This window comes from Lissotriton vulgaris, chromosome 8, assembly GCF_964263255.1.
Source record: "Lissotriton vulgaris chromosome 8, aLisVul1.2, whole genome shotgun sequence".
Classification (NCBI taxonomy): Eukaryota; Metazoa; Chordata; class Amphibia; order Caudata; family Salamandridae; genus Lissotriton; species Lissotriton vulgaris.
Genome location: NC_141696.1, coordinates 19,011,809 through 19,036,354, shown reverse-complemented (window position 1 = coordinate 19,036,354; position 24,546 = coordinate 19,011,809). Strand labels below are relative to the sequence as shown.

Genomic DNA, 24,546 nt, shown 5'->3' with positions numbered 1-24,546 from the left:
GAACGTCGCAAGAAGTGACGTTCCTGCAGCAATAAGCCTTTGTATATATGCCCCAGTGTGACTTTCAGCTTTGTTTGAGGTATAGCACCAGTTGATATCTAGAATCTGATTTATAGAATTGTAAAGCAAACAAAAAATGATTTTTTAAAGTGTCTTTATGGTTATGCTAAACTGTTGTTCATTTCTAAGGGACTGGTTTAGTTCTAAGTGTGGACTATTATGAGAGTTTAATAATATATATATTGATGTCCCTGTTAGTGACATCATTGTGAATTAAATATGCTAACTTGTCCCATTGCTATATTTCCCAGGACTTGTGGCCAGTGTTGATGTAGTTATATGTGTCGGTGCTTTTGACTTCAACAGCACATGCAGTCTGGTTTGCTTTAAACATCACCAGACTTAAATAGTAATATCGCCCTTTATAAACACAACAAATAAAATAAATATACAAATAAGGCTATACCTTGGTTATTAATTAATGCACACTATAAACAAAATATATACAACTCACACATCATATTTGTTCATCTTAGCCAGTGATCTATCTCCTGATCTCATCACATGCCTCCATTTTAGTAGGAGATACTGGTGCATTAAAGCTTTATTGCATCAGACAAAGGCTCAAGGCAGCATCACAGCCCAGGGTGGGACCCTCACAACCCTTGGGGGGAGGGGTTCCACCATGTGAGGACCCCAAGACTTGCTGCCAGCCTTTTCTTCTGAAGTTGGCCATTTCCTATCACGCGTCAATACTTACTGGGGCTTGGTCTGCACTCATGTCCACAGCCATTGCTTACGCAGGTCTGGCCCGCAGGACATCCTCCTGGTGGACACAGTTCAGCGCACAGTCCTACTTCTAGAATAGAGAAATACGGCAGTATGAATAGACATTATTAACATGGTAAAAACCTGTGAATGCCCCATTCTGTCACCATAGTAATGAAATAGCATCTTATTGCCCGAAGATGTTCAAGAGTAATGGCAGGCGGGAGTCGATACGCCATTCCCTCAGAACCTTAACCTTCATTGGGGCAGATCACCAACAACCGGCGATAATTATCGCTAAGCGCACTTAGTGCTAGGATAATTATCGCCGGCTCTCGCTGGTTTCTATCGCTGAGATGACGCGCTATCAGCGACGCTTATCTCAAAAGCGATAGGAATACCAGCGATGGCAACATATTGTGCGATTATCGCTGGAAATCCAGGAAAAAGGTAAACTGGGATACATATGATTAAATAGGCAGGATATAACCAGGGCCGGACTGGGAACGAAAACCGGCCCTGGCAAAGTGCTCGGCCGCCCCCCCCCCCCCCCTTCCCCCCCTCCGGAAAAGGGGGAGGGGGTGACTGAGCTCTTTGCCTGGGACCCTTTTCGGCAGATTTTGTTATCGGGCCGATTTTATAGCCAGGCTGCAAAAACGGCCCTGTAACAAAAACGGCCCCCAGGGGCCCAAAATCAGCCCCCACCCTTGCGGCGCACCGGGGGATTGCAAAGTGCCCGCAATGGCCAGTCCGGGCCTGGATATAACAGTATGTATGTATATAAAGGGGTATACTTGAATGGAAATAGTATGTGTGAGTGTGTAAGGGTATTTGTGAATGTAAACGGGCATGTGTGAATATAAAGGTATTTGTGAAGGGTTTTCGAGAATGTGAAGGGGTATAGATGAACATTCAAAGCTATGTGTGAATGTGAAAGGCCTATATGAATGTGAAGGGGTATAATTCAATGTGAATGATGTGCTAAAATGGAAGGGCATGTGTGAGTGTGAAAGGGTAAATGTGATGAAAGTGTATGTGTGAATGTGATGGGGCATGCATGAAAGTGAATGGGCATGTTTGAATACAACAGGATTCATTTGAAAGTGTATGGTAGGTCTAAATGTTAAAGGGTATAGGACAACGTGAAGGGGTATATGTGAATCAGAGTGGTGTGTGTGAATGTGAAGGGGTGTATGTGAATCAGAGTGGTGTGTGTGAATATGAAGGGGTGCATGTGAATCAGAATGGTATGTGTGAATGTGAAGGGGTGTATGGGAATCAGAGTGGGGTGTGTGAATTTGAAGGGGTGTATGGGAATCAGAGTGGGGGGTGTGAATGTGAAGGGGTGTATGTGAATCAGAGTTGTATGTGTGAATGTGAAGGGGTGCATGTGAATCAGAGTGGTGTGTGTGAATGTGAAGGGGTGTGTGTGAATCAGAGTGGTGTGTGTGAATGTGAAGGGGTGTATGTGAATCAGAGTGGTGTGTGTGTGAATGTGAAGGGGTGTGTGTGAATCAGAGTGGTATGTGTGAATGTGAAGGGGTGTATGTGAATCAGAGTGGGGTGTGTGAATGTGAAGGGGTGCATGTGAATCAGAGTGGTTTGTGAATGTGAAGGGGTGTATGTAAATCAGAGTGGTGTGTGTGAATGTGAAGGGGTGTGTGTGAATCAGAGTGGTATGTGTGAATGTGAAGGGGTGTATGGGAATCAGAGTGGTGTGTGTGAATGTGAAGGGGTGCATGTGAATCAGAGTGGAGTGTTTGAATGTGAAGGTGTGTGTGTGAATCAGAGTGGTATGTGTGAATGTGAAGGGGTGTATGTGAATCAGAGTGGGGTGTGTGAATGTGAAGGGGTGCATGTGAATCAGAGTGGTGTGTGTGAATGTGAAGGGGTGTATGTGAATCAGAGTGGTGTGTATGAATGTGAAGGGGTGTATGTGAATCAGAATGGTATGTGTGAATGTGAAAGGGTGTATGGGAATCAGAGTGGGGTGTGTGAATGTGAAGGGGTGTATGGGAATCAGAGTGGGGTGTGTGAATGTGAAGGGGTGTATGTGAATCAGAGTGGAGTGTTTGAATGTGAAGGGGTGTGTGTGAATCAGAGTGGTATGTGTGAATGTGAAGGGGTGTATGTGAATCAGAGTGGGGTGTGTGAATGTGAAGGGGTGCATTTGAATCAGAGTGGTTTGTGATTGTGAAGGGGTGTATGTGAATCAGAGTGGTGTGTGTGAATGTGAAGGGGTGTATGTGAATCAGAATGGTATGTGTGAATGTGAAGGGGTGTATGGGAATCAGAGTGGGGTGTGTGAATGTGAAGGGGTGTATGGGAATCAGAGTGGGGTGTGTGAATGTGAAGGGGTGTATGTGAATCAGAGTGGAGTGTTTGAATGTGAAGGGGTGTGTGTGAATCAGAGTGGTATGTGTGAATGTGAAGGGGTGTATGGGAATCAGAGTGGGGTGTGTGAATGTGAAGGGGTGCATGTGAATCAGAGTGGTTTGTGAATGTGAAGGGGTGTATGGGAATCAGAGTGGTGTGTGTGAATGTGAAGGGGTGTGTGTGAATCAGAGTGGTATGTGTGAATGTGAAGGGGTGTGTGAATGCGAAGGGGTGTATGTGAATGGAAAAGGGTATTGTTAATGTGATGATGTTTATGTGAATGGCATGTGTGAAAGTGAAAGGGTATGTGTGAGTGTGAAGGATCATGCATGAAATTCAATTGGTATGAATATCTCCCTCCTCCTCTTTTCCCTTCTGATTCCTTCTGCTTCTTTGGATTTTTCTCTTTGACACCATTTTTCCTTCTCTGGTAATCTGCGATATCTCCCCTTCCCACACCTCTATCCTTCTCTCGCTGCATCTCTCACACTTCCCCTTTCACTGTCATACTGTTCCACTCTTCTCTCTCGTGTTTCTCCATCTGTCCTCTAATCTCGCCATCTCTGTATTTCCTCACTCTCTGCCTTTTGCTCTCTTATCTCACTTGCCCTCTCACTATCTCTTCTCTCTCCCAATTTGTCCACCTTTGTAACTCACAATTTTCCCTCTCTCATTCTCCTTTCCCCTTCTCACCATCTCTCTGCCTATCTATCTCTGTCTGTCTTTCTGTCTCTCTCTATGTCTCTCTGTTTATCTATCACATCCCCACTGTGGGGCAGAGAGAGACAGATACACATTGAAAGAACACAGCTAGCTCATACCTCTGCAGAGGGGAGTGGCCAAGCACCCCCTTGTTTTTGTCTTTTGATCTGCAGACCTCACATCATTTAGGGCTCACCAGGGGGTGCGGCTCTGGGGTTACCCTTTCAGACCCCTGGCACTGCCTTTGCAAACTCTGGCCTCACAGGTGTCAAAAGAGGCATGAAGAACAGCAAGTAACCCATGCAGTAATTGTGCTGTTTAATTTCTACAGCTCTGGTTGGAACATTACACTCTGTTTGGTAAAAGAAATGCATGTCAAATCAGCACTTAGAATATATCATGAAATGAAACAAATGCAAATTATTTAAAACCTGTGGTCAAGTCAAGTCAAGTATTTCTTTATTCGGTTTTTGGCAGATAAAAAACCATAAAAGCATTTACATTATAAAAAACAATTACATTTCATGATCTAGTTTAAAACGAAATACTAGCGTTTAGTGCAATTTCTTAAAAAACGTATTGATTTTTTTAAAAAGAGGGAAATTACCATTGTGCTTCTCTATAATTTATACAATATTAAAACGAATTCATTATATATACATAAAACATTCTAAGGAAACGTCTCTTTCTCTTTACACAGTTAATTGAATTTTCAGAACAATCATTATGTATACATAGAATATTCTAAGGGAAAGTCTCAATTTCTTTACACAATTAGTTTAATTATCATACCACGACACTATGTGGCAATTTATTTTTCCTCTTTTTACAGGTTTAATCGGTGTCGGAAAATGCATTTCAAGAACTTGACAATGCACTTCGCCATCCACTCATCGCCCAACATCTGTAAAAATAGCAAAGCCGGGCGGCATCTTCTAATTCCAACAAGTTTTAGTAGCGGGGTCCGCCAGATCTTTCTGTGCTCTCTATAATACTTACAAAAAAAGAAAGTATGAATGGTTGCCTGGGTTGAGATCTCGTCACACGGGCATAAAGATAATACTGAATCCCAGTTGTTTCTTTCTGGAAAAGCAACCAAACGATGTAAGGTATTTAACCTAAATCTTATTAAGAGAAATCTCTCAAAAGTAGTAAGATCATAGGTTAAATAGGGCTGAATTGAAAAAGTTGTTTGTACAGCGATGCAGTGTTGGACAGATGGTTTGGAGGCTTCTTTAGTTAACCGAATTTCTTCTAGATAGGCAAGTGAGAGAGCCTGTAATGCCTTCCTAGATAATGACCGGATTGTGGTTGGAGTCAGGTAATATTTTTCCAATCCTAGGTCAGTTAAAAAACCTTTTATATATGCTAGCCATCCAGTTTTGTTTGAATAGTCCATGGCCATACAATCTAAGATAATCTGCTGGGTAAGTGTGTTTTTGTCCACCGACCATATGCGGTGCCAAAGGAGGAGAGGCTGTATTTTAGCTAGGTCCGTTAGATAAGAGATTCCCAATTCTATGTGACAGGAAAAGGTGGATGTGCTTTTTGGAATCGCTAGAAGGAATCGGAGAAATGCGTTTTCTGCCACCTGTAGGTTATTGGTGTTAGCGTACCCCCACACTCCCGCGCCATATAGCGCTACTGACTGACATTTAGCTCTATATATCGTTAAGAGCTCTGCCGGCGGTCTCCTGCCCAATTGTTTAGAGAAATTTGCAAGGGCCATAGTGGTTCTTACTAGGTGGAATTTTCTTGACTCTATGGCTGGAAGCCAATTTAGTTTCTGGTCGATAATAATGCCCAAATAGGGGTACTGTGCTGTTACTTCCAATTTTTCCTTATTTAAGAATATACTCTTTGGCCCTTTTTTCCCTAATCCTGCAGTCATAATAAAAGTTTTTTTGATATTAATATGTAGGTCCAGCTCACCCATAAATTGGGAATACCTATTTAGAGCCTTCTGGAGTTCTAGAGGTGTTCGCGCCAGTATAACGTCGTCGTCCGCGTAGAGCAGAGCCGGGATCGAGCGATTTTTAACTTGAGGAAGGTCCTGGCTCCCATTCAACATGGCTCGCTCCAGTCCGTTGGTATAAAGCTTAAAGAGAAAGGAAGCCAGGACACATCCTCGTCTCACTCCCCTCTCCACTCCAAACGACGCCGATAGCTCTCCTTTTACACCAAACCTCACCCTGGCTGAAGCATTTGTGTAAAGTTCACACAGGAAATTTACCAAAGGCAAGTCTACCCCCATGTCCAACAATATTGTCCATAATTTGGTGTGGCAAACACAGTCAAAGGCGGCTGACAGATCCACTTATACCATGTAAATACTGCCCGCCTTTGCACAAACGTATTTCCCTAAAATCAATGTCAGGTTCAGTGCCTGTTCAACTGTCCCTAGGCCCTCCCTGAAACCGAACTGGATGTCTGAAAGGATCCTGCCATCCTCTGCCCACTGCTGAAGGCGTTCGAGGATGATTCTGCCCACAACTTTACCCAAGGAATCCAGCAGAGAGATCAGACGGTAGCATGATACCTCCTGACGGTCTCCCTTTTCTTATTTCTCAAGTAGAATTCGAAACAGTCGCACAGGGCATTACTTCCGGATCCCCCCTTGACCCGCTGCCATCGAAAATATGGAAAGCCTGTGGGCACCATCTATTTCACACCCTTCGGTTGATATGCAACCAATCCCTGAGCTGTGGCGTCGTTCCCCGCTCTTGGAAGCAAGCGCTTATTACCCCGCTGCTAAAGAAACCCACGCTCAATCCAGACTGTCTGTCCTACTTCCGTCCCATATCACTCTTGCCCTTCCCAGTGAAGGTGCTCGAACGCTGGGTCAGTAAATGCCTCTCAACCCACCTCGAGCAGCACCACTTTTTGGACGAGTTCCAATTTGGGTTTCGCCCAGCCCATGGCACTGAAACCGCGGTGCTCACGGCCATGGAGGAGCTTCGAATGCGCGCAGACAGGGGCCAAGCCGCGGCCCTCATCCTACTTGACTTGTCTGCCGCATTCGATACTGTTAATCACAGAATCCTGCTCCAGCGGCTGAGAGCGGCAGGGATTGACGGCACGGCCCTTATCTGGTTCCACTCATACCTCAGCGACAGAAAACAAGCTGTCTCCCTTCCCCCTTTTCAATCGGTCTATTCCCCGGTCCCACACGGTGTTCCCCAGGGCTCCTCTATCAGTCCGATTCTTTTTAACGTTTACTTAAAACCTCTGGTCACGTTAATCAAGTCACATAACATGACCACAGTAAACTATGCGGACGATACACAGCTCCTTCTCTCGTGGGAAGGCGAAGATTCCATCTCCTTACAAGCCTTCCATGACTGCCTACGAGACACGGCACGCTGGCTGCACCAGAACTCACTTCAGTTCAACTCCTCAAAGACTGAGGTGATGTACTGCCCTGCGAGTCGCATATCCCGCCCTCTGCCCGCTGAGTTCTGGCCCCCGGAGAACTCCAATAACCCCCCACCAGTTACCACCGTCCGCAACCTGGGCGTCATGCTCAACCATCAATTGAGCATGGAGACTCAGGTCTCATAAACAGTCGCAACCTGCACCGGCCTTATGCGCTCACTGCGCAAAGTCTTGCCTCTGCTTCCATCCTCTGCCAGAGCACTAGTAGTCAGGTGTACTATTCTTAGTCGCCTTGACTACTGCAACGCCCTGCTGCTTGAATCTCCGGCGACACTTCTGGACAGACTCCAACGAGTCCAGTCAGCAGCAGCCAAACTGGCTCTGGGATGGACCAGGAGATCCTCGGCCACTGCCGCACTGGCCGAATTACATTGGCTGCCTTTGAGGCAACGCATTGCCTTCAAGGCCCTCTGTTTGGTCTTCAAGGCACTGCATGGAACAGGACCCAGACCTCTCCAACGTCTATTCTCCTGGTATACCCCTACCAGAACACTTAGGTCCACCACTGCTTGCCTTGCGAGAGTGCCCAGATATAAGAAGGCCAGGACGGGAGGAAGATCGTTCAGAGTAGCTGCAGCCAAGCTATGGAACAGTCTACCTGCCGAAATCCGCCATATCCCTCATCTCCTCCCATTCAGGAAACGCATCAAAACTTGGCTCTTTCCCCTGTCCGTAAAAAATAAATAATTAAATAACCGGTCTCCTTCAGTTCCCCCGTCAATAAACCACAGGAGTAGCTATCAGCGCCAGGATACCTGCCAGGTGACAGTCGCGCTTTATAAATATTTTAAATAATTAAATAAATATAAATAAGATGGGGACCATGATTGATTTGGACCATGAGTCCAGTAGCCCCACCTCACAGGCTGCCCTGAGTACCCTTGTGAGAATTGGTGCCCATAGGTCTTCGTTCGATTTTAAATAGATCCATCGGGACACCGTCGGGTCCTGGGGCTTTACCGTTTTTTGCTGATTTTAATGGCCCGTAGAACCTCATTGATGTCAATTTCTATTTCCAATGGATACGTGGTAGTGAGTCGAGCGACGATTGAATCTTCGGTTGAGTCTACTGGGCCCCCACCAAAGATCTTTGAGAAGTGGTCCACCCAACTCAATTCATCAATTGCCACATCAATGGCCAGTTGATCCTTTTGATCTAATAGAAATGGGGATTTTACCACAGACGAAAATGCTGAGCTATTTTTATGGGTACAGCTTTTATGTAGTTGATCCCATAGGGCCTGCTTGAGTTCAATTTTCCTGTCCTTTAATGCTATATTACACTCTCGCCTCAAGTTTGCTATTTCCTGGGGAACCCTATTTGGGTTTTGCAGTGCTATTTTTACTTTAGAATGCGCTGCTGTGCATCTATGATTAAACCATCCTGCTTTCTTCCCTTGAGTGTTTTTTAACTTTACGAGTAATGCCGCATTTATTGCTTTTATGACCGTCTTAAAGTTTCTTAATAATTCTTCACTCTGTACTGACAGATCTAAGCATTTGAGGATTGAACAGTATGCCATTTTTATCACTCTGATCAAAAGTTCTTGGAGGTCAACTTTCTCCCATTTTAAGGAGAATCCGTTAAGTTTGTCCAAGTGTAAAGAGTTTTGCCTCAATGCGCTAACTATACTTTGAGTGCTGTGCTCTCGTAATAGGTGAAGTGTTATGGTGAGGGCCCAGTGATCACTTTGAAAAGTGTTGAAAAGCTTGTAACACGGTTCCCTGATGTACTGGATATCAGGATGAAGTCTATAGTGGTATGGCTACCCCTGCCAATAAATGTTGCATCTAACATCTGGGTAGAAGTATTCATTTTATTTACAATTTTGAGATCCAGGTCAAGAAGAGAATCATTTAGACAGTTTCCAATAGTTGAATGGGAAAAATGCACTAAAGGATCCTCGTTCTCGTCCGTTAACCCACACAAGTTACGGTTACTGTGTTGGCAGGGATGTTGATTAAAATCGCCCCCCCCCATAGAATGGTAGCCCCACTAACAGAGCCCCCAGTCAAGATAGATAATTGAGAGCGCAACTGTCGCATGACAGTCAATAGTTCACCAACCGGTAAGTTGTTATAAAAATTTACCAATAGAACAGCGTCATCTATACTAAAGCGAAGGCTCCCAATCGGGTCATTTGTTTCCAGAGCTACTGAGGTTATGGCCAGGCCCCTTATTGTGTTTGAAATGTATATGGTCAAACCACCTTTTGCTCTACCTGAGGCAACATGTGTTGCGGGGGAGAAAAAAGTTTTGTAACCTACCAAATGGATTTTTGGTTGTTGACCAAGTCTCCCGGAGACATATTATATTAAATTTCTGTATGAAGCTTACCCCCATACCGTTTTCTATTTTAGGGCCTAATCCGGCAATATTCCAGAAAAGAAGGACGATGGCAGAGCCTACTTTACCTGGGTGAGTTTCCACTGACCCTAGAGGCTGTTCCACGGTTAACTCATCCGTGTATCCCAAGGCCTCGCCATTATTACGTGTAATAATGCCCGATGCAATTTCTCCTGCCATGACGGGTTTATTATCTGTCTCATGATAGAATATCGGTGGGTATAAGTTAGAACCCGAGATTTCAGGCTGATTACCACCCTATAAGTTAGCCTTTGGGATTGCTGGGGTTTCTAATTGTTTTAAAACGTAATTGACCCTTGGATCTAGGTTAGAAAGTCAATCGACTCCTTCCAGCCCAGAGAGCGTGGAGAAATGATTGAAAGCCCTTAAAACCAGAGCTTTTCTGAAAAGCGCCCATAAAGGGCGCATGATCTTGGGGGATGAGCCAATAGGGATTGAGGGTAGAAGTAGCTAAGCTAGTGTGTGGAGATTTCTTCCCCTCCTCTCTCAGAGTACCAATCACCAATGTGTCTGATTACTCTGCGATCTCTAAAGTTTATTATGATGACGTCTCCTCTTATGTCCTTTGGTCTGGTACCTACCCACCCGAGTCTTCTGACTTGAAGAATTTCACCGTTTAGGTTGGGGGGTAATGGCCTGTTATTCCTCAACCAAAATATCACTTTGTTTTTAAGCTCCTGGTGGCCTTCGATTTTTACCACTGTTAATTCTGGAACCCCGGTTCATACCACCACGTAGGGTACCGACTCTGGTGGTAGGTCTATTATTTGCTGGTGTTTCTTTAGAGGCTTGGCAGGAATAGGCTTCCAAGGAGCGTTTGTCGGAGAGGTATCTGTTATTTTAGGCTGCCCGTCCGGTATTACTTCCCTGTTTGTCTTTAGGGACTTGGTAGAAGAAGGGATCGTAGATGACCTTTGCAAACTGGTGAGATGTTTATGTTTTATTACTGTAAGAATATGACACCAGGAAATACTGCTTCAACACAGCACAATAAACTGGAGTACAATTTTAATAGAGCAGAGGGGGTCCTTTCAGCAAGCAACTGTACATAAGACAGACATAGAAATTACATCTGGGTGGCATTTTAATTATGCTGAAATATTCAAAGTAATTTCACATTACTCTGTGATGTGAAATTACTGGAAATTAAGCGATTATGTCCACTTGTATAATTTTGCATAATCTTGAGCAAAAATGCCTACAGAAGAGTACAGCAACAGAGCACAGGGGATGGCTCGCCGCTGCTCTTCCTGTTCTGTTGCATTTAGCGCTAGTTTCTCAGCACAAATTGCATCATTGGGTCCATTTTGGAAACGAGGATGCATTTTGTGCTACGAAAATAGCACTAAAGGCAGTGTTAAGAACTAAAACAAGTATGTGGAGAGGCAAACTAAATAATGACAGAAAGTGTCGATACAACAAAGCACAACTGATGTCCTTCGTAGATTTATAAAAAGTCAAGTTTTAATAAAGCTTCTTGACACGATGATACAAGTGAACATCCAATATTCTCAAAATAGGATGACCAATGAAAACAGCCAAGAAACAGCCAACGCGTTTAGCCCGAAGTGGGCTTCATCAGGGCAAAGATTTCTCGAATAAGTAACAGTCACAGTAGTTGGCAAAGGTAAAAGTACGTAGAAAAAGTGAAATCTTATTCATATACGTGTCCTATATAAATAAAGCATAAAAAGAACACCAGACAATGAAGAAACCAGACGCAGATTCATACAAGAATTTCTTCAAGAAAAATGCTGAGTTAGCTAAGTTTACTGCCACACGTAGTTGTGATTGCGTAATTGAGTTATATGCTGCAATATGTAACACGCCCAATGAGTATTAGTTGCAAAACGTCCCCATTCTTTCCGTACAATATTCACCCTCGCTTCCTGGCAACCGGGGTGACATTTTAATTATGCTGAAATATTCAAAGTAATTTCAGTAATATCACATTACTCTGTGATGTGAAATTACTGGAAATTAAGCGATTATGTCCACTTGCATAATTTTGCATAATCTTGAGCAAAAATGCCTACACAAGAGTACAGCAACAGAGCACAGTGGATGGCTGGCCGCTGCTCTTCCTGTTCTGTTGCATTTAGCGCTATTTTCTCAGCGCAAAATGCATCATTGGGTCCATTTTGGAAATAGCACTAAATGCAGGGTTAAGAAATTCATGTGAGTCCGAATAATTTAGCTGTAACTTGCCATAATGACGCTATTGCAAACTATGCGTGTTACACTCACTCCTAATAGAAACCCTTTTCACCTGTAAATCACCGTAATTTAGAACATTAATGTTGAGTGAACATAAACTTGTGTAATGGTTCATTTTTCTTTTTTATGTTGTTTTCACAGACTTGGGGGCATATTTTCAAGGTCCTATTGCCACAAGAATGTCACTTTATTCGACGTTCCTGTGGCGATACAAAAAAACAGTGCTAAGCTATTTAACATAGCTAAATGCTGTCTTGTAAATAAGGCACCCTTTCACGCCATATTCAGCGTGAAATGGGTGGTCAATGAGTGTTGTGGTTGGATTCCTGCCGCAACACCCATTGATTTTGACACTGCCCCATATTTACAAGGGTGGCGTAGATATAGGGCAGCGCCAACATTAAGACCAAAAAAACCCGGTTTTAACATGGCGCAACAAGGAGACGTGCTTTATTTCGACTCGTATTTGATGTTTTTATATGTGCTGCATGTTGCAGTACACATTAAAACAGCAAAACAGCAAAACACCATGCATAATTGTTTATGTGCAGGAAGGGACACCTTCCTGCACATAAACAATCATTTAAAAAACAAGCATTTGCAATGCAATATGTCTCGCATTTACACGCTTTTGAACTATTGGCATTGTAATTGACAATGCCTTTTATTTATGTTTTGGTTTTTAAAACATAAAAGGCATTGGGGCCGATTCACAAAACTAATCTGAGATAAAATCCTAACCTTACTACTGTTGGTATTCACTGAAGGCATTTAGTAGTAGAAAAGTTAGGACTCCTAACTGTGTGTCCATTTTTTGTATATGCTGGATTTATGTTCAGAGTGAGATCTTGTGCTTAAGACTGATTAGGTTGAAATGCGTGCGTCTCTCATCTTCAACATGGAAGAAATGAAGTAAATCATGTGTGTGCGTGTATGTGCGCATGTGTGTGTTTGTTGTGTGTGAGTGGTGTATGTGTGTGCAGGCGTGTGTGTGTGGACGTGTGCTTTTTTATTTTCTGTTTTTTTTCATTGCATGAAGGTGACGAAACTTCCAAAACTGTCTCCCGGACATACCTAATGATGTTTCAAATACCCAGTCCCCTCTATGTTTCACAAGTGTGGCACCTCCTTACAAGACGTCATAAATCACGTTATGTAAACAATGAAACAGGATAAATCAAGCCACTAATGGAGGGTATATTTAATGCATTGTTGCATATCGATTTATATTGGTGGGGTTGACCATTTTCTTAAATGTTTTATGTAACTGTCCCTTTTATTTATCAATACATACACTAGGTGCCACATTGATCAAAGTGTTGCGTTACCCTTGCATCGCGCAATGTAACGCAACAGTAATGCAAAACTAAAGTCAGATTTACCGAGCCACGCATGGCCCCTTTGCACGTCCCTGTGGGGCTCGGTAAATCTGGAGTAACGCAACAGTAATGCAAAACTAAAGTCAGATTTACCGAGCCACGCATGGCCCCCTTGCACGTCCCTGTGGGGCTCGGTAAATCTGGAGTAACGCAACAGTAATGCAAAACTAAAGTCAGATTTACCGAGCCACGCATGGCACCCTTGCACGTCCCTGTGGGGCTCGGTAAATCTGGAGTAACGCAACAGTAATGCAAAACTAAAGTCAGATTTACTGAGCCACGCATGGCCCCCTTGCACGTCCCTGTGGCACTCGGTAAATCTGGAGTGACGCAACAGTAATGCAAAACTAAAGTCAGATTTACCAAGCCGCGCATGGCCCCCTTGCATGTCCCTGTGGGGCTCGGTAAATCTGGAGTGACGCAACAGTAATGCCAAACTAAAGTCAGATTTACCGAGCCACGCATGGCCCCCTTGCACGTCCCTGTGGGGCTCGGTCTGGAGTAACGCAACAGTAATGCCAAACTAAAGTCAGATTTACCGAGCCACGCATGGCCCCCTTGCACGTCCCTGTGGGGCTCGGTAAATCTGGAGTAACGCAACAGTAATGCAAAACTAAAGTCAGATTTACCGAGCCACGCATGGCCCCCTCGCACGTCCCTGTGGGGCTCGGTAAATCTGGAGTGACGCAACAGTAATGCCAAACTAAAGTCAGATTTACCGAGCCACGCATGGCCCCCTTGCATGTCCCTGTGGGGTTCGGTAAATCTGGAGTGACGCAACAGTAATGCCAAACTAAAGTCAGATTTACCAAGCCGCGCATGGCCCCCTCGCACGTCCCTGTGGGGCTCGGTAAAGCTGGAGTGACTCAAGACAGCAGAAGCCGCAGGGTCCATTACTCTGCCCATGGAGGCGCTCCATGGGTGGAATCACATCAGCCATGAATTTAGGCGCAGTCCCACATTCATCATGAGTGTCTGACCTGGAATATGTCTAAATCCGACGCCTTCCCAAGGGAGGTGTAACGAGGAGAAATATCTTGATTTTTCCTTGACTTTTATTTCTCTTTCTCTGTGTGCTGCATTCATGAGGAAACAAACAAAACAAGTGATGGACCGAATGTGGATCAATGGCACACATTCACCCCAGTCCAAAGATCTGGGCCCAAATCCATCGTTTTTTTGCACTCCACACCACCCTGGGTTAGACAATGGCGATATGCAAATCAGCTCTGACCCTGTGCCCCATGGGAACAGTCCAGTCCGAACTACAAAAGCCATGTCCTTCCCAGAACGGAATCAAGCATCCGAGGACCGGACCGGTTTCGAGGTAACACCTCTCATCAGCCCGGCTAGCTGGACTCCAGTGGTGTAGAGTGCCTGGGACCCACGTCTGAGCATCCCCAGCGCACTTATGGCGAATTTGCAAACAAAACAAGTGATGGACCGAATGTGGATCAATGTCACACATGGCTGTTGTAGTTCGGACTGGACTGTTCCCATGGGGCACAGGGTCAGAGCTGATTTGCATAAAGCCATTATCTGATCCAGGGTGGTGTGGAGTGCAAAAAACGATGGATTTAGGCCCAGATCCTTGTACTGGGGTGAATGTAAGACATTGATCTACATTCTCTCCATCAAATTGTTTTTTGTAATTTTCTCCCTGAGTGTACTGGGGTAGCTCAGACGTGGGTCCCAGAGCCTCCACACCACTGGAGTCAAGCTAGCCGGGCTGATGAGAGGTGTTACCTCGAAACCGGTCCGGTCCTCGGATGCTTGATTCCGGTCTGGAAAAGATATGGCTGTTGTAGTTCGGACTGGACTGTTCCCATGGGGCACAGGGTCAGAGCTGATTTGCATAAAGCCATTATCTGACCCAGGGTGGTGTGGAGTGCAAAAAACGATGGATTTAGGCCCAGATCCTTGTACTGGGGTGAATGTAAGACATTGATCTACATTCTGTCCATCAAATTGTTTTTTGTAATTTTCTCCCTGAGTGTACTGGGGCAGCTCAGACGTGGGTCCCAGAGCCTCCACACCACTGGAGTCAAGCTAGCCGGGCTGATGAGAGGTGTTACCTCGAAACCGGTCCGGTCCTCGAATGCTTGATTCTGGTCTGGGAAAGATATGGCTGTTGTAGTTCGGACTGGACTGTTCCCATGGGGCACAGGGTCAGAGCTGATTTGCATAAAGCCATTATCTGACCCAGGGTGGTGTGGAGTGCAAAAAACGATGGATTTAGGCCCAGATCCTTGTACTGGGGTGAATGTAAGACATTGATCTACATTCTGTCCATCAAATTGTTTTTTGTAATTTTCGCATTCATGAGGAAAAGCATCAGGTGCCCCTTCCATCCCCAAAACAATCCTGCTTAGAAGAAGGCAGACTTGCATCATGATGCAAAGCAGACTTCACTGCGCTAGACAGCCAAAAGCACGCCCGTGCAAGCAGAGGACAGGAATGCACCATATAATGTTATATATGGGGCATTCCTGCCCTCTCCCTTTTAGGCGGTGCAGCGCCGCAAAGTAGCTGCTGCGTTGCCTGAAAACTGTAATAATATCGTTCTTGAGGGGAGTGGCATCAATTATTGTGATGTCATCAGGCTCAAGGTCATGTTGCATCACTTTCTGGGATTCAAAGTCATATAATATCACTTCCTGTGATATCATTGATCTCAAAGGGTGTGTGATGTCACTTCCTGTCATATCATTGTTGTCAAAGGGTGTGTGATGTCACTTCCTGTTATATCATTTATGCCAAAAGGGTGGGTGATGTCACTTCCTGTGATATCATTGTTGTCAAAGGGTGTGTGATGTCACTTCCTGTGCTATCATTGATGTCAAAGGTTTTGTGATGTCGCTTTCAGTAACCCTGGTATTTCAGGGGATCACCGTCCAGGGCAGCCCTGTTTATCAGAACTGATGGCCGGTGTGTGGAGCTGGGATTTATTTGGGGCACTAAAGCCATAAATGGTGACGTCGAGGCTGTGGAGCCGGAGGGGAGCTGTAGGCATTACCTTCACCCACCCTCGTCTCCGCAGGGGTGGGGTTGGGACTGCAGCCTTACATGTGCCTTCTCCACACCTCCTTCTGTGCAATCAGTCTTTCATTAGACTGAGATGCTGCGGACGCAAGACATGGGCGAACCTGGGGGTGAGGAGAGACCCCCCCCTCTATATTTAGAGCAGGGACTCCCTTCCTTCCCCCTACTTGAGCTAAGAGGAATCAGGGAAGTGTCCCCGGTGCCCTGGCAGGGTGGCTGCGTGGATGGAATGACGCTGTACTTGTGTAATCTGGCTTCAGGGCGCTTTAAACCCAGCCCACTGGGAGCAGCCCCTGGATGTGCACCTGAGGCCCCGCGGGGGGCTGCTTATGAATATTAACTCTTTCACCTCCTAATGAATACCTTGTTTACTCTCTAAACAACATTTAAAAGGTGTGATACCAACTTCCACACATCTGTTTAAGATCAGTGTGGCTTTCAGCTGTTTCTGAGGTATACCACCAATTGACATTTTGAAAAACCTACACGTGATTTATAAAATCGTAAAGCAAACCAAAAAATGCTCTTTTAAAATTTCTTTGGGATTCTGCTAAAATGTTGTTTATTTTAATTTGGCTGATTTCAAAATATATATTGGGATGTCCCTGTCTAAGACCTCATTGTGATTTAAATATGCTAACTTGTCCCATTGCTATATTTCCCAGGTCTTGTGTCCAGTGTTAATGTAGTTATATGTGTCTGTGCTTTTGAATTCAGCAGCACCTGTAGTCTGGTTTGCTTTGAACTGCCAACAAACATCACCTGACTTAAATAGTAATATTGCCCTTTATAAACACAACAAATAAAATAAATATACAAATAAGACTATACCTTAGTTATATATTAATGAACACTATAAACAAAATATGTACAACTCACACATGTTTGATCATCTTAGCCAACGCTGTGTGTCCAGTGATCAGTCTCATGATCTCATCACATCACATGCCTCCATTTTAGTAGGAGACACTGGTGCATTAAAGCTTTATTGCTTCAGACAAAGGCTCAAGGCAGCATCACAGCTCAGGGTGGGACCCTCACAACCCTTGGGAGGAGGGGTTCCACCATGGGAGGACCCCAAGACTTGCTGCCAGCCTTCTCTTCTGAAGTTGGCCATTTCCTATCACGCGTCAATACTTACTGGGGCTTGGTCTGCACTCATGTCCACAGCCATTGCTTACGCAGGTCTGACCCTCAGGACAATATCCTTCTGGTCCACACATTTCAGCGCACAGTCCTACACCTAGAATAGAGAAATACAGCAGTATGAATATACATTATTAACATGTAAAAAACTTGTGAGTGCCCCATTCTTTCACCATAGTAATGAAATAGCATCTTATTGCCTGAAGATGTTTATGAGTAATGGCAGGCGGGAGTCGATACGCCATTCCCTCAGAACCTTGAACCTTCGCTGACTTCTCAACACCGAAATCCAATCCCACCTGCCTCATTCTTAATTCACCCCCTAGAGAGAAACCCTCCCTTGGGATGTTCCAGACTGAAACATGAACAACAAGTCACCAAAATGGCGGCTGTACAAGAAGTGACATCATCTATGCTTTGGGACTCATGACATCAGATGTCTCCCCAGACTCTTAGGCAGTAAGCATGAAGTAGTCTCCTACTTGATGCTGAGGGACAAGAGAAGGACTAACGGATCGAATTATATAAGGTAAACTGTGCTCAGAAAGACAGTGTCCTTTCCTCAGAGCAGGGACAGCAAGGCTGGTGCCAGGGTTTAAAAGGCTAATGCAGGGGTAGCAGCTCCTGCCTCTGATTGGATGACCGAGGGCTCAGATCAGATGATGCCCCCCTCGTATGGACAGCTGGGCAGGGCGTTCACCTCAAGCTCCCTACGACTCATCTCCCCACTCTGCGGCACGCTGGGTCCTGCCATGCGATCACCAGGTATTGAGCTCTTGCTAAAAGACACAAGATGCAGCGACCTAGACCAGCGTTGAGGAAAAGCGATGGCGATGGGTGGAACGCAGGAATTCATCTGTGCATTTGAAATCACTGGGGTCACATTTCAGACCCTTGCTTTTTGTCACTATCCTACTTTAGACACAGATCAGCCAGATGTAAATCAGTCTTGATTCCGGAACAGTCCACCCTGTACTGCCAGGCCAGGTCCACCTCAGAGGAAATGCAAGAAAACCCAGACCAGTTTCGACCTGTTTTGGCTTCATAATGTGATGGTTTAAAGGTCATCGTGAACCTATGGTTCAAGGTTCAAAGACACTTTATTCGGATGTCATCTTATCCATAAAAGCGCAGCTACTCAGCAGGTTAAATGTTTACAAATAAGAGAGTCATAGTAAAATCCATTAGCAACATACAGTATACAATAATCTGTCAAATTTGTGCAAAAATACATGAATAAATAATATTGAAACTCAAAGATTGGACATCAACTGACGTGCTCGAACAGCAATTCTCCAAAAACTGCATGAGCGAAAAACTAGCTTTTCGTTATCCAGGGAAAGTAACCTCAGGTAAGCGTTTTCTAGACTAATGGGTGACATTTTTTTAAAATACGGGGTTAAAAGCCACTTAATATACTTTTAAATAGTATTTACAGAAAAACAAAAAATGTAAGATAGATTGTCCACTCTAACCATCACATGGGCAAGGAAGGTGGTCAAGGCCAGAGTGGTGACCAAGGGGAAAACATAAAACAAATGTGATAGGGCCTGCCCTTAGGTGAAATAAAAGGCTCCTCTCCCAATGGCTCATAGACAGGGTAAGGTAGTTAGCCAGCGGATGCACGGGATGTTCAATGGCCATGTAGCTATGGACAAGGGATTTTTTTGGATTCCTTTTCAATCCTTTCCACTCTTTATCATGAATAGAGGGCACCCCTGAGCTCATTTGTATTCATAGTCACTGCTGTGCTAGGATTCAGGAAGATACTTCCCTTGTTATCGCTGCATAGGCTCTGAAACACCCCTGCTAGCCAAGGGATGTCCTTCCCTTTCTCACATCCAATACAATCACTAATGATCTCTCTCGTTAGGGATGCGGCCCGGTATTTCCAAACGGATAACCAAAAGAAGGCAGGGTGGGTCTTAATAAAATTTTCTATAAAATTTAGGTTGAGTTCCCTATGGCAAACATAGAGGTGTGGAGATTGGGACACCTAGTAGCTTTCTGCAAAATCTATTCTCTTCCAGTTGGATACAGGGGCTCTTGGCGATGCCCCAAACCTCAGCACCATACAAGGCTGTTGGCAGGCATTGTACTTCAAAAAAAAAATGTAAATTGCTAAAATGTCACCTGATATCTTTGGGCTTAGAAGACTGAGAATTGAGTTGGAGGCCTTTCAGTGCTTGCTCCTGGAGTGAGCCATGTGCTCAGTCCAGGAGCCGTTCGCAGCAAAGACCACCCCGAGATAAGGAAAGGTGCTAGTGCTCATCAACTTCTGATTGCCCACAGACATAAAACTAAGTTGGCATTTCCTGCAACCAGATGACATTAGAAAAGATTTTTTAAAGTTAGTACATAGGCCCAAGCTATCCATGTGGTTGACAAAACCATGCACTAAGGTGGGAAAGGAATTAGGAGTGCGGCCCATATGGACTGTGTCATCCGCATAGAGTAGCACCGGGAGCGTTTTCCCATTGATTTTTGGGACGTCTTCGGTCAATGTTTTAACCAATGAGTTAATACGATGGGTAGTGAATGAATGTAGAGGGGTATTCTTGAATGTGAAGTGCTATGTGCAAATGTGAAAGGGTGTGCATCAATGTGAAGGGGTATGTGTGAATGTCCAGGGGTGTGTGAAAGTGAAGGGACATGCCTTCAAGCGAAGGACAATGTGTGAATGTAAGTCAGCGAGCATGAATCTGAAGGTGTACGCATGAATGTGGGAGGACATGGGAGATTGTCTAAAGATACAAAGAGATCTGAAGGCCCATGTGGGAGTGTGAAGGGGTGTTTATGAATGGGAAGGACTAGCAATGGATGTGAAAGGGGTCATTTTGAATGTTGTTTTATGCACAAGTACGAAATGTTATGAATGAATATTCAGACCGCTGTGTGAATGTGAAGGGGTATGATAGAATATAAAATGGTATACATGAATGTAAATGGTATGTGTGAATATGGAAGGGTATGTGTGTATGTAAAAGGTTCATGTGAACATAAAAGAGTATTTGTAAAGGGTATGCGTGAATGTGAAGGGGTATATATGAACATTCCAAGCTATGTGTGAATGAGAAAGGAAATGTTTGAATGTGAAGGGGTATAAGTGAATGTGAATTGTATGTTTGAATGTGAAGGGGTATATGTGAACGTGAATGAAATGTGTAAATGGGAAAGGTGATGGGTGAGTGGGAAAGGGTAAATGTGAATGTGAAACGGTATATGTGAATGCAAAGCGGCACGTGATATATGAACGTGTATGTGTGAATGTGATGGGGCATGCATGATAGTGAATAAGTTGGTTTGAATATGACAGGGCTTATTTGATAGTGTAGGGTGGGTCTAAATGTGAAAGGGTATGGGGAACGGGTATATTTGAATCAGAGTGGTATGCGTGAATGGGTAATTTTGAATATGAATTACCCCCGGCCCCCTCCAGCCCTGAAAACGACTGCCGCCTCCCAGCCCTGAAAACTAGTGCCAACCCAAACTACAGCCCAGCCCCACTTACCTCACCGCGGATCTCTTCCTGCACGGTCTCCCTGCTTCCTTCCCCAGCAGCTAGACCGCGCACTGCCTTAACCATGCATGTGCGTGGTTAAGGCAAGCATGGTTTAGATTGCGGAGATGGAACACGCGTGGTTAAGACTGCGGTGCTCCGACTGTTTCCCATCTGCGACTTCACTGTGAATCTCCTTAAACCTCCTCAAACTAGGCGTACAGCCGGAAGGAGGCAGATCTTTTTCATTTTTTGTGACCATGGCCTGGAACAAGCTCCCCGCGAGGCTGAGACATACGGTCCCACAACCCCATTTTCGGGAAACAGCTGAAGGCGTGGCTTTTTTTTCAGCCCCTGACCCTATCTGCCACTCTCTCATCTGAAGAACTCAGGGCTTTATGTAGGATGAAAAAACTGGGGGCGGGGGTCACCTGGCATGACGTCATGCCGTAACTTCTCCACTAGTGAGAAGAACAGTGTAAGCATGCACACATGATGTTCCTGCTGTCACTGCAGTCCAAGAAAAATGGATAACCCGTGCCAGGGCACAAACCAGAGCCCGATGGAGACCAATTTCGAGGCCCCCTTGACCCCTTGGCTGCAGGGCGAATTTCGCCATGGCGTGGGAAGATGGAGGGTGTGCGCGGCGCCGCTGTGCTCGTGACAGAACCACGCCGTCATGAGCCACGGGCGGCGTGTGCTCATGACTGCGTGGGTCCATCACGGCCCCGCCTCCTCATTAATTCCCCCGCACAGGCGGGAAATTAAAACCGCGGCAGCCGCATGACGGAACCACGCCGTCATGAGTACACGCTGCCCGTGGCTCATGGCGGTGTGGTTCCGTCATGAGCAGGCAAGGTGTTAAAAAAACTGCCGGTGTCAGACTTGGTGAGACCCGGTCCACTTAAAGCCCTGGAAGAACACTAAAAGGTTCCCAGAGCCCTTCCTCTGCTTTACTCAAAAGTACCTCCTCTGAATTGTATACCGCCTAGTGCCAAGGTGTTCCCTTAGGAGGGACAGCAGCGCTTTACGAATCCCTAATCCAATTCAATTAAATATACCACCCACCCTGTCCCCTCACTGTTTCCCAGTGCCTTTGCCTTGTGTCAATGTATTTTCATGTAATTTGAATTCAGCAGTGCCCTTTGTCAGTGTATTTTCCTGTGGTTTGAATTCAGCAGTGCCCTGTGTCAATGTGTTTTTCTGTGGTTTGAATTCAGCAGTGCCCTGTGTCAATGTATTTTCCTGTGGTTTGAATTCAGCAGTGCCCTGTGTCAATGTGTTTTTCTGTGGCTTGAATTCAGCAGTGCCCTTTGTCAGTGTATTTTCCTGTGATTTGAATTCAGCAGTGCCCTGTGTCAATGTGTTTTTCTGTGGTTTGAATTCAGCAGTGCCCTGTGTCAATGTATTTTCCTGTGGTTTGAATTCAGCAGTGCCCTGTGTCAATGTGTTTTTCTGTGGCTTGAATTCAGCAGTGCCCTGTGTCAATGTATTTTCCTGTGGTTTGAATTCAGCAGTGCCCTGTGTTAATGTTTTTTTCTGTGGTTTGAATTCAGCAGTGCCCTGTGTCAATGTATTTTCCTGTCATTTGAATTCAGCAGTGCCCTTTGTCAATGTATTTTCCTGTGGTTTGAATTCAGCTGTGCCCTGTGTCAATGTGTTTTTCTGTGGTTTGAATTCAGCAGTGCCCTGTGTCAATGTATTTTCCTGTGGTTTGAATTCAGCAGTGCCCTGTGTCAATGTATTTCCTGTGGTTTGAATTCATTAGTGTCCTGTGTTAATGTGTTTTCCTGTGGTTTGAATTCAGCAGTGCCCCGTGTTAATGTGTGTTTCCTGTGGTTTGAATTCAGCAGTGCCCTGTGTCAATGTATTTTCCTGTGGTTTGAATTCAGCAGTGCCCTGTGTCAATGTATTTCCTGTGGTTTGAATTCATTAGTGTCCTGTGTTCATGTGTTTTCCTGTGGTTTGAATTCAGCAGTGCCCCGTGTTAATGTGTTTTCCTGTGGTTTCAATTCAGCAGTGCCCTGTGTTCATGTGTTTTCCTGTGGTTTGAATTCAGCAGTGTCCTGTGTTCATGTGTTTTCCTGTGGTTTGAATTCAGCAGTGCCCTGTGTTCATGTGTTTTCCTGTGGTTTCAATTCAGCAGTGCCCTGTGTTAATGTATTTTCCTGTGGTTTGAATTCAGCAGTGCCCTGTGTTAATGTGTTTTCCGGTGATTTGAATTCAGCAGTGCCCTGTGTTAATGTATGTTCCTGTGGTTTGAATTCAGCAGTGCCCTGTGTTAATGTGTTTTCCTGTGGTGTGAATTCAGCAGTGCCCTGTGTTAATGTGTTTTCCGGTGATTTGAATTCAGCAGTGCCCTGTGTTAATGTGTTTTCCTGTGGTGTGAATTCAGCAGTGCCCTGTGTTAATGTGTTTTCCGGTGATTTGAATTCAGCAGTGCCCTGTGTTAATGTATGTTCCTGTGGTTTGAATTCAGCAGTGCCCTGTGTTAATGTGTTTTCCTGTGGTGTGAATTCAGCAGTGCCCTGTGTTAATGTGTTTTCCGGTGATTTGAATTCAGCAGTGCCCTGTGTTAATGTGTTTTCCTGTGGTGTGAATTCAGCAGTGCCCTGTGTTAATGTATGTTCCTGTGATTTGAATTCAGCAGTGCCCTGTGTTAATGTATGTTCCTGTGGTTTGAATTCAGCAGCCCCTGCAGTCTGGGGAGCTCTCGAGCTGCCAACAAACATCACCTGCCTCAAAAGTAATCTTGGTTCGGGCTCTTACCTTGTGGTGCTGACAGAGCGCCCCCAGTCGAGAGGGCGAGCAGGGCGAGGAGGAGCAGGGAGCCGGTGACCTTCATGCTGCTGGAGTCGGCGGGAGTGATCCCAGCAGCTGAGCCCCGGTGGCTTTTATACATCCCTTGGGTGGCACACCCTGCATTGTCGGTGACGCCTGTCCAGAGGCACTGCGCGAGTGACGTCACCCAGGGCCAGGTGAAGCAAGGGCCACACTTCCCAGCATCACTGACTAATCCCCCTGAGGGTTCATGGTTTCTTTATTTATTCAGCTGTTCCTGGTGCATTAGTGCCGCGTCTCACTCCATGATGCCACGTGTGATCCTCGGCCGCTGCTCACCTGCGTGTGCTTTGTAACCTGTCCCTCTCATCCGGGTTGTTCCGGGACCTTCCCAGCACAGATGAAAAGGTCTGCAGAAAAGCCCAGTATCGACGCCTTCCTCACCTCATACTCACGCTCCCATCTCTTCTTCAGACTTGGCACAGCGCCACGTTTAGAGAATGTTTCTGTTAATCAGCGCCCAGAAGCCCTCGCGGGGATCAGCCACGCTCTACAAATCTAGTGCGATTAATTGAGTGATGGATTAATACTTGTGTGAACTCTTCATATTTCCTCCTCACTGGGACTCGGTCACTTGTGAAACTGAATTATTTCCCTCTTGTTACATTTCTTTTTTTAATCGTTTTAATCCTTCCAAGTTTCGAGCCTTGACCCCCCCCCCATGTTTTTTAAATCACTCTCAGCTTCTTTGCATTCGATGTACACATTGGTGAGTTCAAAACATGTTGAGTGACAGCAGACTGCAGAGCCACGAGCCCCATGAATATTGATTG

The 24,546-nt window shown here is 45.2% G+C and overlaps 1 protein-coding gene across 1 annotated transcript in view; it reads right to left on the bottom strand.

Moving 5' to 3' along the window:
- LOC147693252 (uncharacterized) overlaps positions 1–24,183 on the bottom strand; it is a 37,775-nt gene extending 13,592 nt beyond the window's left edge. Inside the window, exons 1-3 of the mRNA XM_086933650.1 lie at positions 23,702–24,183; positions 17,429–17,530; positions 761–859 (exon numbers count right to left, since the gene is read on the bottom strand). Of these exons, the coding sequence (XP_086789776.1) occupies positions 761–859; positions 17,429–17,530; positions 23,702–23,834 (334 nt within the window). The 5' untranslated portion in view covers positions 23,835–24,183. The remainder of the gene's footprint in view (positions 1–760; positions 860–17,428; positions 17,531–23,701) is intronic.
- Between the last annotated feature and the right edge of the window lie 363 nt (positions 24,184–24,546).